The 14,301-nt window shown below is 50.9% G+C and overlaps 1 protein-coding gene across 1 annotated transcript; it reads right to left on the minus strand.

Moving 5' to 3' along the window:
* Positions 1 to 246: 246 nt before the first annotated feature.
* Positions 247 to 13,956, minus strand: SYT17 (synaptotagmin 17; the record flags this gene model as incomplete). The annotated part of the gene is made up of 5 exons (XM_023753405.1): positions 13,522 to 13,956; positions 9,865 to 9,882; positions 9,068 to 9,216; positions 2,275 to 2,423; positions 247 to 888 (listed from the first exon to the last, which is right to left on the minus strand). Coding segments are annotated over exons 1-5 (973 nt in total), but the record flags the coding sequence as incomplete, so codon positions are not given.
* Positions 13,957 to 14,301: the final 345 nt, after the last annotated feature.

Raw genomic sequence — 14,301 nt, forward strand, 5'->3', positions numbered from 1 at the left:
TGCAAACTGAGAAAGCCTGCAGGTTAGCTGCCACCATCACTTCCCAGTGCGAATGTACTCTGGTCGTATAAGATTTACCACGGGGGTTGCTGGGTGAAGGGTACATGGGAACTCCCTTCTGTGTTCGCAATTTCTTGTAAGTAGAGAATTATTTCAAAATAAAATGTTTTAAGGCGCAAAACAATTTTTTAAAATAAAAATCCTCATAAAAAATCAACCACAAACTCCCAGAAGAAGACACGGTACCTCCCTCTCCCCCGATCCTTACCTGGGAACTGGGGATCAGCGCCTTCCACCAGTGCCCGCCTTTCACCAGGTCCACCTCGCACAGAGGCACGGACACCTTCCCGATGACGCAGTGGCGGGAGAACTTGTCGAAGTCCAGCACGGTGAGGAGCAGGGTCCTCCTCTGCGCCTCTAGGAAGGGGATCTCGAAGGTGTAGCGCTCCTCAAACACGGGCTTCTGGGTCTTGCGTTTGACGCCCGTCTGCTTGGAGTTCTTCTGGTCCGGCAGGAGGCAGATCTTGACGTAGGGGTTGGAGTGCGCCATGTCCTGGCGCGCGCCGTCCTGGGCGATGGGGGGCGGCAGGTCCCGCGCCTCGATCACCCGCACCGTCAGGTGGTTGTGCAGCAGGTCGTACTGGGTGCTGAAGTGCAGCATGCCCAGCTGGTACTTGGACAAGATCTCCTCGTCCGTCAGGAAGTCCACATCGTCGCTGTTGGAGTCGAGGGAGTACAGCCGCGGCTCGAACTTTCTGAAATAGTCGTCGGGGGTATAGGTCCGTCTGAGCACCGAGGGCTGGATGGGCTCCTTCTTGGCGCTGAAGACGCCAAACTCGATGGGTTTAATATCGATGAGCGGGGAGCTGGGTCGTCTGGACTCCAGACCTAAAGAGCCGCCAGAAATAACCATGAACACCACCGCGCAGGGGGCCTAACCTGGCCCCTTCCTCAGGTGGGCAATATTTCCCAGCTTCTCACATCGTCCACGCTGCTCCCTGACCCTCCTCGCCCTCTGCTCTCCACACCTGAAAGCCTCTTATTCATTCTGAGAGGCAGCATCGGCCCCATCACCATAATCACCGCAGCGAAGCGCCAGGCACTGTTCTAAATGCCCTGCATGTAGCAGGTCATCTAACCTTCACAGGGTATTGGCTAATGACTATTCCCACCACCCCCAGCCTCTCACCAATGGTCACACAACTAGTAAGAGGAGGAGCCGGGGTCCTGCCTGGCCTGTGTGGCCCCGGAGATGTGACCTCCACTTTCAGAGTGGACCTTGGGGCTGGAGTGCCTGGGTCAAGTTCCACCTCGGCTATTTACTAGTGAGCCATATGACTCACTACTAATGAGCCATGTGACTCTGGCACATTTTTTAGACTCTCTGGGACTCAGTTTCCCCATCTGTGAAATGGAGCCAATAATGGCGCTTACCTCAAAGTAACTATCATACTTCTTCAACGATTCTATTTAGGGAGTCCTTAGGCTTTACCCTCCTTCCTCCTCCCCACCCATATGGTAAAACACATACGTTATACATCAGAGGGGAAAAACTCAGTGGCCTGCGAGCCAAATTCAACCCATAGATACATTTTATTTGGGCTTAAAAATAAGAAAGTTTCATCTGAAAACCCAGGTTGCCAGTTTCTCTTTTAGAAAATCAGGCAATACTGGGCCCACCATCCCCCATGGCTACAGCTGAGTAGCGGCTACCCTTTCAACAGGGCATTAGCTTCCCAATTGGCCACAGTCCCCACCCTGCCCTAGTACCTCTCAAGGCTGAGAATCGGCTCCCATTTGTCATTGCATCAGGGTGATATTTATCTCTATCCAACCCTCTTTACTCAGTTACTGACACAACCCACCTGGACCCTGGAGTTGCTAGAATTTGCAAGCCCTGCAGTATAACATGGTGACACTTGCCTTTGGGGTCTGAAAGATATATGCTGACAATGTCAATCAGTTGAGCCAATTCAAGGGAAAGTGATCAGCAAAACCAAAAATCAGTCAAAACAATCACTGCAATGCACTTCTGTCACGTTGTCATTATCGATCGTCATCCTGTCTCCTGACTGTCATCCCTCTCTACCCCTTCCCAGGAACAATCGTGTCCTTCACATCTTTCCTTGGGGCTGCTGCTGAGTGTCTGGGAAAGCCAGCTCCCCTCCTCTGTCCTGGGACCCCGCTAGTGGGATTAGTTCATGGACTCTGAAGGGAGGTGAGCAGCACAAGACTGCCCGAGCCAGGACGCCCTGCCACGGCAGAGATGCTTACTTGAAATCCGCCGGGTCAGGCTGTACGTAGACTTCAACGTGTCTGAGGATGAGCATCTTCGATCTGGGGAGTTGGTACGTGGGGTCAGCGGGACGTCACTGGCCGTGTGGACCGAGTCCCCGTCCTTGTCACTGCTCCTGCTGGCCATCCTGTGGGAGGGAAGAGGTCGCTATGGTTGTCAAAGAATCCCCAGGGACGGGCATCTCTGCCCTTGGAGAACAGACCATGAGGAAACCGCTCTCATGCCGTTTATGCAGCTTGGGATCGTGCAAATTTGAAATAGTGTAGTAGCCGTAAACTCTCAATAACGTCTTGCTTTTTGCACAAAATGTGAAATGATATGGATGAATATTTCCCAATTTAGCACAATCAGTCAAAGCTGGGGCCGGAGGGAGAGATGTGGGAACTTACTCAGGATGTGGCCATGGAGGCAGGGTGCCACTTTGACTAGTCAAGAGACCTGTCAATCTTCAGTCCGGAAGGAACCATGTGGCTGTTCATGTGCATCCCAACTTTTGCAAGTGGCTCTTGGTGAGAAATGCTCTGCTATCCCAACAGCCACTCTGTCTGCAGTTTAACATCTTTTAAAAATATCCATAACAATGTCACTCAAGAGTTCTTTGAGAGGCAGGGCTATAGCTACAAAGCGGCCCTGAGAATCAATGATTGAGGAACAATAGTTTGATGTTAAGAAACAGCTATGAATTAGCAGCAGGCACGATTCAATGTGCTCCTAATGAAAAGATGAAAAGCCTTGGGTGGGAGGGTGGGGAGACACAGAGTAGTAATTAAAGAGCAGGACCTCTCGGTTTGAACCCTGGCTGGGTGACTTTGGGCGAGTCCCTTCCTCTCTCTGTGTCTCCATCTCCCTCTCTGTAAAATGAGAATAACGGTGCCCGCCTGGCATGGCTGCTGTGAACACTGAATGCGTTCACACATATAAAATGTTTAGAACAGTGCCTGGCATGCTGTGGGTAGGTGCGCAATACATTTCAGCTAGCATTACTGGTGTCTTTAAGATTCCCCCAATATTCATAAGGCTGCTGGATCAGGATGCTGCGGGGAGGAAGATGGAGGGGACAAAAGCTGGCAAAGTGGCCGTGAGATGGATGCTGCTAATAACACGCCCAAGCTCTCAGCTGTGGATTGATATGTTCTAAGCCTGCATCCTCCAGCTTGACATTTAAGCCTGCAGGGAAACTAGTCCTGAAAAATGCAAGTTTCGAATTCTCCAAGGTCTTCCGACGCATCCTGTGCATGAAATGAGATGGATCTGATGTTCTTCCAAAGTGATATAAGGGTCACGGCGAGGACAAGACCGGGGCTGTGATAAGGCCGGGAAACGCACAGTCCTCGCCTGCCCCCCGATCCTGGTCTCTAGGAGAACATAGCAGATGAAATGTGGGGGGATGGAAAGTTGGGGAGGTCACAGAGATGGGATCACACTGTGCCAGTCGTTCTTCTTGCTCTCCCTTAAATGAAAGCTGTAGCATCTTCCACGGAAGGAGTCACTGGGGCACCTCCACCTGCACAGCCTGTCCCCCCACTGTCATACCTCTGTGGCGGTCACCTCCACCTGTGAAGTCCCATCCAGCCTTCCAGGACCAGCTTAAACGCCATCGGCCCCCAGGGCCTTGGCTGAGTCCTCTCACACAGTACCAGTGTAGGCCTGAGCCACCCCGCCTCCTCTGCAACCACCAGGCCTCCCTGCCTTCCTCCCACACACTGCGCCGAATGCTCTTCCGGTCCCCATCGCCTGTTTGGTTCCTGTCATCATTCAGGTCTCAGCTCCCATAGCATCTCCTCAGAGAGGCCCCACCCTGTCCCTGTCACCTCCTCCCACCCCCTCCACCCTTATCCCTGCACCTGCTTGTCTCTCTTTGACATTGCGCATCACTTATCTTCAGGTGTGGCTTGCTTGCTTCTCTTCTGCATCTGACACCAAGCTTCAGCTCCACATGGGCAGCGACAGTATCTGTCTTATCTGTCACCACTGCCAACCTTGCCTTACTACCTGGCGCACCTGGGTGTTCCACGTTTATTTTCTCAGTGAGTGAATGAATACACCCTTCCTGTGGTTCTTATCCCATTTATCTTGTGTCGCAATGATCTGAGTGCATGTCTTGTCAACCCTCCTATAAGAGGATACACTTCTTAGTGGTGAGACATGTACCTACTATGATCAAAGGTACCAGGTGCTGAGTGCCCACTATGTGCTGGGCACTGGGCTAAATGTTCTGTATGAACCATCTCATTTCACCCTTAAAACAACCTGGGAGTTCGTTGTTACTAATAACCGTCCCCTTTTTACAGGTGAGGAAATATAAGCTCCAGGGTAGGGTGGGGAGAGGGATGGATAATTAATTGGCACCACTGTTAAATGGTAGAACCCCAACTGAGTCAAGCAATGCCAGGCTCCGGATCACAGTGCCACACGTCAGAGCTGGGCATCCCCTGCAAGGCCTGTGGAGCTTTGTACACAGTAGCTACTCAGCACATGCTAGTTGTAGAAACAAATAACTTGACTTTAATTCACTCTTCAATGAGGGTCTTTCTGGCACTTCCCCCAAGGAGCCAGCTGGACGGTACAGTTTCCCTGACCCTCACTAGGCCAGCCCAGCCAAGGAAAGCTGGGGGCCTCCATGACAGAAGCACATGTGACAACTAATGATGTGTCCCCCACACAAAGAGCCAGCTCATCTGCCAGCTCTGTGGTTCTGGGCTCAAATATCACAGCAGGAACAGCACTGCAAAGCCTGTGCACTTGACATTTCTACTCCCTGCCTGTTTGATAACATGCAACTGCCCACTTGGTAAATAAAGCTGGGGAAAGCACAAGCTGTAAACTCGCTCTCTGAATGACTGAACCCGCTTCCCCTTTCCAGATTTCTCTTAACATTTTGCACTGTGCTGAGTGCCAAAAATGCACTCAGTGATGCCCAGGATTCCAGGAAGACCTGGCTCACCCTGGGAAGCATGGAGGTCATGTACAGTGTCCAGGCTGCAGACTGCACGACTCTAGGTGGTGCCATTCATAATAACCACCAGTGAACGGCGCCTCCAGAAGTTGCGTGGTGTGTTGGCTCTGCTGGGAAGTTCCCAGCCCACTTCTCTGCTTGTGGCAAAACCAAAAGAACTGTCTTCCCAGAGGGTCCTACCCCTGCCCCTGAAAGAATCCTCTGCATGCCCAAAGGGTCAGTAGCCTGGTCAAAGCGCAACTGTCATCCAACTCAGTGGCTGGGCATCTGGAACACTCCATCCAGATATCTGGGGGCAAACAGATTGTGATTTTCCATGTCTATCAGGTTCCCTACTGGTTCAAAAGAAAATCCAAATTCCTTAATCTGGCCTTCAAGACTCTGCATGATCAGAGTTTGCAGGCTCATTTTCTACGATCCTCACAACTCTTCCAAGACATAGTGTCCATCATTTTCTACGATCCTCACAACTCTTCCAAGACATAGTGTCCATGTGTCGTGTTTGCCTGCCCTGGATCCAGTCACAGCATCCAAACCGTCTAGTACAGTGATGGTGAACCTATGACACGCGTGTCAGAGGTGACACGCGAACTCATTTTTATGGTTGATTTTTCTTTGTTAAAGGGCATTTAAATATATAAAATAAATATCAAAAATATAAGTCTTTGTTTTACTATGGTTGCAAAGATCAAAAAATTTCTATATGTGACACGGCACCAGAGTTAAGTTAGGGTTTTTCAAAATGCTGACACGCCGAGCTCAAAAGGTTCGCCATCACTGGTCTAGTACAAAGGTCAGCGAACCACAGGGCCAAACCCACAGCCTGATTTTGTAAATGAGGTGTTACTGGAACACAGCCACGCCATTCATTAATGTATTGACTACGGTTGCTTCCGCACAGCAATGACAGAATTGACTAGAACAGGGGTGGGCAAACTTTTTGACTCGAGGGCCACAATGGGTTCTTAAACTGGACCGGAGGGCAGGAACAAAAGCATGGATGGAGTGTTTGTGTGAACTAATATAAATTCAAAGTAAACATCATTACATAAAAGGGTACGGTCTTTTTTTTTTTTAGTTTTATTCATTTCAAACGGGCCGGATCCGGCCCGCGGGCCGTAGTTTGCCCTCGGCTGGACTAGAATAAGCCCATGAGGCTGAAATATTTACTATCGGGCCCTTTACAGGGAAAGTGTGCCAACCCTGTGCTACTAGCTTAGTTCAAGTGTTTCCAGGGGGAATGACCCTGCCCCTGGGTCCAGGATGGTCAGGCCACCCGGGGATGAATGATCCTAGCACCGTCTCCGCCAAGCAAAAGTGATTGGGCACATTTACACCAAACCAGGGCAAAGAGAGCGCTCCCTGGTGTTTTTGCTGCTGTTAAGAATGGGGCAGAGAAGAAGCAAGCTTAAGAATGAGGCCAATACAAAGGACACAACGAAAGAGAGCGCACACGCATGCACTCCCAGACAGTATTTAAGCCTCTGGATCCAGCTATGCCTGGATGAAGCCATTCCCCCTGGATTTTTCCATTGGAAAGTCTATGCAGGACTGTCATATGGGTGTGCAGGGTGTGAATGCGTAACTCTAGAGGGGGCCTGGACTTAAGTACTCGCCTTATCTCCTATACGAGTTGTTTTTGTTTTAATTCTCACCCAAGGATATGTTTTTTTATTGATTTTCGAGAGACAGGAAAGGAGATAGAAACATCAACTGGTTGTCTCCCATACTCACACCAACAGGGGATCAAACCCAAAACCTAGGTATGTGTCCTCACTGAGAATTGAACCCACAACCTTTCAGTGAACAGCACAACGTTCCACCAACTAAGCCACCCAACTGGGCCCTCTATACTAGACTTTAAATCCCCTGAGTACAGCAATAGGACTCTATTGAGTGCCTGCAGGGTGTACTCAAGAAATAACTACCAAAGAAACTGAGATTAATTTTTATTATTTTTTTTTAGATTTTTAAAGAGGAAAGGAGAGGAATAGAGAGATAGAAACATCGATAAAAGATAAACATCGATCGGCTGCCTCCTGCACACCGAGGCTTGTGCCTGACCAGGAGGAACAGAACCAGCGACCTATTGGTTCATGGGTCGACACTCAACCACTGAGCCACCGGCCGGGCTCAATTGGATGACTGATGCTTTCAGGATTCAATTTCTGCCTGTACGTTAGTCAGTTGGTCAACAACTATTTTTTGGAGTTGGACAGAGAAACCCTGCCCTCACAGAGCTGGCATTCTTTAAAGAAAAGACACCAGATGGGCTAAGCCAACCTCTGTCACATAGGGCACTGGAAAATGGGACTAAGCTCTTGATTAATGAGTCGATTTCACCAAACAATCAACTCTACACACATCTGCGGGATTCAGGTCCCTACCTATGAATAATGGAGGAGTGCCTTAACAGAATCCCTATCAATATAATGATGAAATGAATACTCACTACTGTGATAAGCATGGTATGTGCATATCTCATTACTCTGAATAACAGCCATATAAAATAAGTCATATTACTGTTCCCACTTTACAGATGAGGAAACTGAGACAAAAACAGGGTAAAAAGACTCTCATCTAGGTGTCAAGCGTTCTTAAGTCCTTTTCCATACACCAATTCATGCAATCACCACAACAACCCTATGAAATAAATACTATTATTTTTATCATCCCTATTTTACAGATGGGAAAATCAAGGCAGAGAGAGAGATCAAGCAACTTGCTCACGGTCACAGAACTAGGAAAAAGTAGAAAAAATAGGATATCAACTCACAGAACCTGACACAGAACCACTTTGTTATGGAAATATGCAATAATTGCCTTTAAAAACAGAAAATGAGAGGAAGAACTGAAGCATGACCCGCCCCGCACCCCCACCCTCCCCCCAGTATGGAGGGAAAGATGGGGCACCAGAAGCTTCTGGAACTTCAGCCCAAGGGTTTAGCCGAGACGGCACTGGGTCCCCACGGAGGCTCCAGCTGTGGGCACGTGCACTGTCTCTCCTCTCGGGGCCTCCCCCTCCGTATCATAAGAAGTGGTACTCGACGATTCCCAGACCCTCTAGACTCAACCCAGACTCTCTGGCCACGTTCCTCTCCCAGCCACAGAGAGATGGGCCAGACACGTGGCTCAAAAGCTTCAAAACTGCGTTCCCAAAATATCTGAGGGACTGGCAGATGGAGATGTTGTATGCAGGCGCGGGAGGAGAACGAATTGGAAATAAAATGAAAGACGCCAGGGAGAACATAAACAGCGTTGGAGGACAGGATGAAGCCCGGAGGTGCTTTTCGGCTTCCCTATTTCTGAAGCTCTTGGTCAGATCAGCTAAGATACACTTGTTTGTTCATTCCATCTACCCAGCCAGGCAACAAACATTTATAAGCATCTACCATGTGCCAAGCACTGGGTCAGCTGCCAGGCCAGGTGCCAGGTACTGACTCGGGTGGACACCTTTAGAATGGACAGCCCTTGAAGACTATAGATGCTCACAGATCTCTTTTTCCGCTTGGAATGACACCCAACGTGATTAAAAGTGCCCACGTGTTTAGCATTACACAGTTCACATCTCAGAAGATGTGAAACTAGCTGAACAGAAGTCCCACCACCAGCTGGTCTCACCAGCTTGCCAAAAAAAAAAAAAAAATGAGGCTCAGAGCATGTCCCATCAGTGGCAAAGAGGTCAATGGGCACCCGGCCTTCCCTGCTTTCATACCTCAAATCCTCCTTCCCCAGGCCCCACCCCCTCTCAGAAACAGAGAATAAAAAAAGGTCTTGAGATTGCTTTCAAGGGAGTTGAGAGCAGTGTTACTTACAGCCAGGGAGGAGTCTGGGCAGGAAAAGGTCCCAGAATTTCAACTTCATCCTCACTCGACTGGCAACAGCTGGACTCGTAACACTTCTGACAGCAGTGCCGGCAGGTCCATCTGCACAGCAGCAGATCAGAGATTCTAGAAAGAAAACCCTGAGGCCATTGGGGGAGGTGGGCGGGGAGGGGGGCGAGAGGAGACGCAGGAAGGGTGGAGAGGAGGAAAAGGAAAAACACCCGAATTACAAGCAGCCCATCCCTGGTGAGACATAACGACATGCAGGAGGTCTGTCAACACTTGGAACACAATGTTTTCCATTTCTGTTTACCAATTGCAGGCACAAAGATGGCAAACACCAACTCGCCGGAGCCATTAATAGCCAGCGAGACATTTGCAGGTAGTTTCTTTTGTAGTTTATGGGAACGTCTTTCTTGACATGTGGGCGGCATACCCACCGTGGTGAGGGTTACACAATATGTTCCGAAACACAATGAATATTAGTCTGTCTTTTTGAGAGCAAAGCAAAAATAGTCTTTTTCAAAAAGATAATCTCAGTGACATGAAAGCAAACAGAGATAATCAAATAGAATAAGTAGGGGGTGGGGAGGGAAACCTATCTTGTCATCTAGTGCCTTTTCACCGGGATCTCCCTGCCACAGAAAGGCATGGAAACAGTGCCCTTATCAACATCCGGTGACTGTTTAATATTCAATATTCCCCACAGCCTCACACAAGACTCCAAAATGAAAAGCAAGCATTTCTTGATTAGAAGCCAGACCAAACGAGTCATTGAATTAACCCACCTCGTTTAAAGGTTCCAACTGCCCTTTTAGAGATCCAAGATGAAGCCACAGGGTGGAGGGGGTGGGGGCGACAAAAAGAGAGAGACAAGACCAGTTTAGCAATATTCCAGCAACTCAGAAAAGAAAAAGAAAAAGCCCTGGATCTTTCCACTTACCATCCTGGGGAGGGAGCTGACTTGCTAACTAGGTGTTGCTATCTTCAGGGCTGCGGGTAGCCTCCCGGCTAGCCAACACCGAATAAATGGGAAACTTTAGCATTTCGGTTGGATGTGCACCGTATGCTGTTATGAATCAGTGCGGGTGGATAGATAGTCATGCTAGCCAATGCAGCCACACTTCAGAAGAGCAAACCTTCCTATACAGAAATAACCACGAAGCCAACCCCAAAAGACATGATTTGCTAACATGCAGGCAGGCACCGAGTGGATGTGACTTGGCTCCCCAACCCTCCTGGAGGCCCTACCTTCCAATTCTGCGCCAATGGAGATGGTGGGAAGCTTCATAAGACCACCCACAAGTAGAGGGAGCCAAAAAGGAAGCCATAATCTGGTCCTTGGAGGAGGGACGGGCTGCCCCCCTTCTTGGCCACCCCCCTCCCCATCCCATCTTCTTCTCACAGGTTCTTAAGTCACAGGCTCCCTCCCCTCTTCCAGGGAAGAGTCTTGATGACTTTCCAAAGGGGCCAAGTAAACCAGGTAGATTAGGAGGAGTTCCACATCCTAGCCTGGGACATGTCTCAGAGATGAACTGAGGCAGGACTCGAACTCAGAACTTTGAACCAAGAGGGAGAAAGTTATTTTTTTTTCAATTCTCTTGCAAGGAGGAGAAAGACTCAATAACATCTTTCTAATCTTCCCCACCCCTTCCTTTTTAAACAAAGAGAAGGCCCCCAGCCCAGAGCCTTGCAGGGAGCCCTTTCTAGCTAGAATCTAAGACTGTGGCATTATTCTAATTATGGTTCTTTTGTCCAATTGCCTTCTGCTTATATCAAGTCATCCTGGTTTTCTATTATGGTTTTGACATAAAGTTTCCCTTTCATATGAGTTTTTAAACTAATAAAAGCGTGAATCCATTTATAGAAAAAATATTAAGTAAATAACAGTACAGGTGGTACATAGCTCGTGAAAAATTCAAAATCCTTGAAGTGGTAAGGATATGGCTGCAGCTTGGAAAACAAAGTCTCGGGCACTAATCACAAACTCTTCCAAAAGCAAAACTCAAACCAGAACAAGACCTGCTGGGTGTGCGCCGGGAATTGGGGGGGGGGGGTGGTTTACACGCATAGAGCTGAGTAGAGACAGTGCTAGCCTCACCACTAGCCAATCAATCATGTGACTTGGGCAAGTGAAGGGGCCACTCTGAGCCTCAGTTACCTCTTCCCTCTATGGAAAGACTAACCCAGGACGCTGTGGAAACGCTTGTGTGTTGCCCAGCTGCAAAATATCTGCCCCCTCTCTGTGGTTCGTGAGAACAGGATGGTTTCTCAAGACCAGTTGGAACCAACCAGGCACCAGGGACTATCTTGGTGAGCAAAGCAGCAAAAAGCTATGTCCTCATCGGGCATACAAGAGCAAGTGCTTTAAAAAGCTTCCAACAAAGTACAAGGATAAAGGGATGCTTTTTCACAATCCATGCCCATTATCTTCATTTAGGGAAGCCTTTCCTCAGTGTGTGGTGATCGGAGAGCCGTTTATAAAACCATGATGAGCAGCGATAAGGCCACCTCAGGGTCCCTGCTAAGGAACAACCAGCCAGCCTTCTCAAGACCCCGGTGCAAGGTAAGTGTCAGAGAGCAAAGAAACACCAAGGAAGATGAAGAAAGAGGAAAGGGAAGATACTCTGATGCTATCAGCAAGCTTTGTGAGCCTTTCCTCGCCCTGGGCCTCCTGGGTTCACGTGTTTGATCCAATGGAGGAGAACTGATTCAAGCCAGAAAGAAACAGGATGAAAGCAAACGCAGACATTCTATAACAGGGCTGAGAAATCCAGCCCGCAGCCAGCCTATTTCTGTGCGGCACTTCAGCTAAGAACAGTTTGTACACTTTTAAATGTTTGGGGAAAAAAGTCAGAAGGAGATTAATACTCCTTGACTCATGCAAAATATATGAAATTCGAATTTGTGTTCACAAATAAAGTTTTATTGGAACAGAGCCACGCCCATTCATTGACTATTGTCTATGGCTGTTCAGCACCACAGTCAGAGCAGCGTAGTTGAGACACAGACCTTGCAGCCTTCGAAGAAACAAATATGTACTACCTGGCCCTTGACAGAAAAAGTTCAACAACTTGTTCTAGGAGTGAAGGCAGCATCACCAGGCCATCCTCATACTGGACGCCTAACGAAAACTTCCCTGAGCCCCAGGTTTAGATCTCACCAGACCCCTAAGCAGCTGTGTCGCCTTGGTGCTGGAGGTGGTCAATAAGAACCGGACAAGCCTGTTCAGATGTTCTTCATGTCTCACTAGATTTGCATTCTGAGAGGCAGGGACCATGCTGTTTTCACAGCTGTGCCCCCAGTGCACACACATAATAGATGGTCACCCACCTGTTTGTTGAGTGACTATTGAATAGTCCTCCTAACAACATCCAGCACACAGTGGGTGTGGACGTGATCTACAATGAACTTGAAGCGATGACCTAGGGATTTCATGAAAGGGGAGCCAATGGAGCGAACCTAAACCAGGAGAGAGATGAGGAGGCCAGCCAGGTGAGAGACCAGAGTTCCTGGCCGAATGAGAAGTCTGAGGACAAATTGAGGGGATGTGTGAGCCAGAGGGAAACTCGGGGACCAGCAGCCCCCCAACTGTGGCGGAGGAGATGAGAAGTGAGCCCAGATGCACCCTGGATGTGGGAGCCTGTAGGCTTCTCTGCCTGGCTCAGAGGAGCCAGTCCCAGAAGCAAGCAAAGGGTCTGACTGCATGACCTTGGCGCTGACCTGTCACCGCTTCCAGCCTTGTATTAAGGAGAAAGGTCTCTTAGTCAAGCAGCTCTCCCCCACTTTCCATCCCCCTCCAAAAAATCACGCTTGGAAATGATTTCGGCCGAGGATTCTTAGGGGAGTTTCCCCCAAATGATGGGGGTCCACAACTCCCAACCCCCAGACAATGGCCTTAGGCCCTAAGCAATCGGCTGCCCCACCAGCACCAGCACCAGCACGCCCCTGGTGTGTCCCCCACCCCTAGCACCCAGTGCCCGGGAGAGACAACGTCCTTGTCCCTCCTGGCCAGAACAGCTGCCTCAGGCTCACTCCGCCTGCCAATTAGCCCGGCCGTCACCAAGGCAACCGCAGCTGGCGGGCCGGGTGGCTGGGACGCCCCGGGCCGCTCGCCTCGGCCCCTCCCTGGGTGGGTGCCAAGGGAGGGGAATGGGGGAGTGGGAAGAAAAGTCTGTCTCACGCCCCCCCCCACCCCCCGCTTCCTTCCCCAGGAGGTGAAGGCGCCCGTGCAGAGTCCGCAAAGGGGCCCTGCATGAGGGGGTGTGGGGGTACCCAGCCTCTTCTCCTGGGGCGCACAGGTTTCTGCGCTCGGGCACCCTTTTTCCCCCAGGCAAGTTTGCGGGGAGCGCAGCCGCGAGCCCCTCTCTTACGCGCGCTCACGGTCGAAGGGGGCACGGCCTCCCCACCCACCCCGCGGACCTGGCCCCCAGCCCCAGCCCTACCTGGATGTACGCCATTTTCGCCCGCGCGACTCACTCCGGCCCGGGCAAGGCGCCGCCACGGCCACTTTGCCCTCGCCGAGGGGAGAGGGGGGAGAAAGCAAAGGGGGAAAGGAAGAAAAGGCGGCCGGGTGGCCCCAGACGTGAACTGGCGTGGCTGATGAGCGGCGCCCGCCCCTACGCCGGCGCCGGGTCCTTGCCTTTCCCTGCGTTTCGGCTCCCGGAGTCGGGCCCTCCTGCAGGTTGGGAGAGCTGAGGTGACCAGGGCACACGACTCGCTCTCTACTGCTGTCCCGCGCTCCAACCGAGGCGCTTCCAGGCTGGAATGAGGCCAGGGCCCCTGAGGAGGGACCCGGGGGCAGCCGGGGACTGCAGCGACCCGGCGCGGGAGGGGCGGAGACGCCGGGCCGGTGCGCGGGAGGCGGGGGAGGGGATGGGGACTGGGAAGCGGGTGGGAGAGGGCGGGCAGGGTCAGCCATCGGTCGGCGCCGGGGCTGGCACCTACCGAGAGCAGAGCCCCCGGGGTGGCAGAGGGCACAGTCCAGCCATGGAGGCTGTGGCTGGGAGGGTCCTGCCCAACCCAGCCCTCTCCCAGACCAGCTCGGGAAAACTTTATTCCCACCCCACCCGACGCGCCTAGAACTGTTGCCGTGAGGAATGCAGAGGCAAGTGAATGAGAGTCTCACGTTAAGATGGGGCGTAGGCTCCCCAAGGGAGATGCGGCCGAGGACGCAGGGGGCTCGGGGAGAGAGCGGAGCACCCCTTTCCCCTAACCTGGCCGGC

Source organism: Myotis lucifugus, unplaced genomic scaffold (assembly GCF_000147115.1).
Source record: "Myotis lucifugus unplaced genomic scaffold, Myoluc2.0 scaffold_45, whole genome shotgun sequence".
Lineage (NCBI taxonomy): Eukaryota > Metazoa > Chordata > Mammalia > Chiroptera > Vespertilionidae > Myotis > Myotis lucifugus.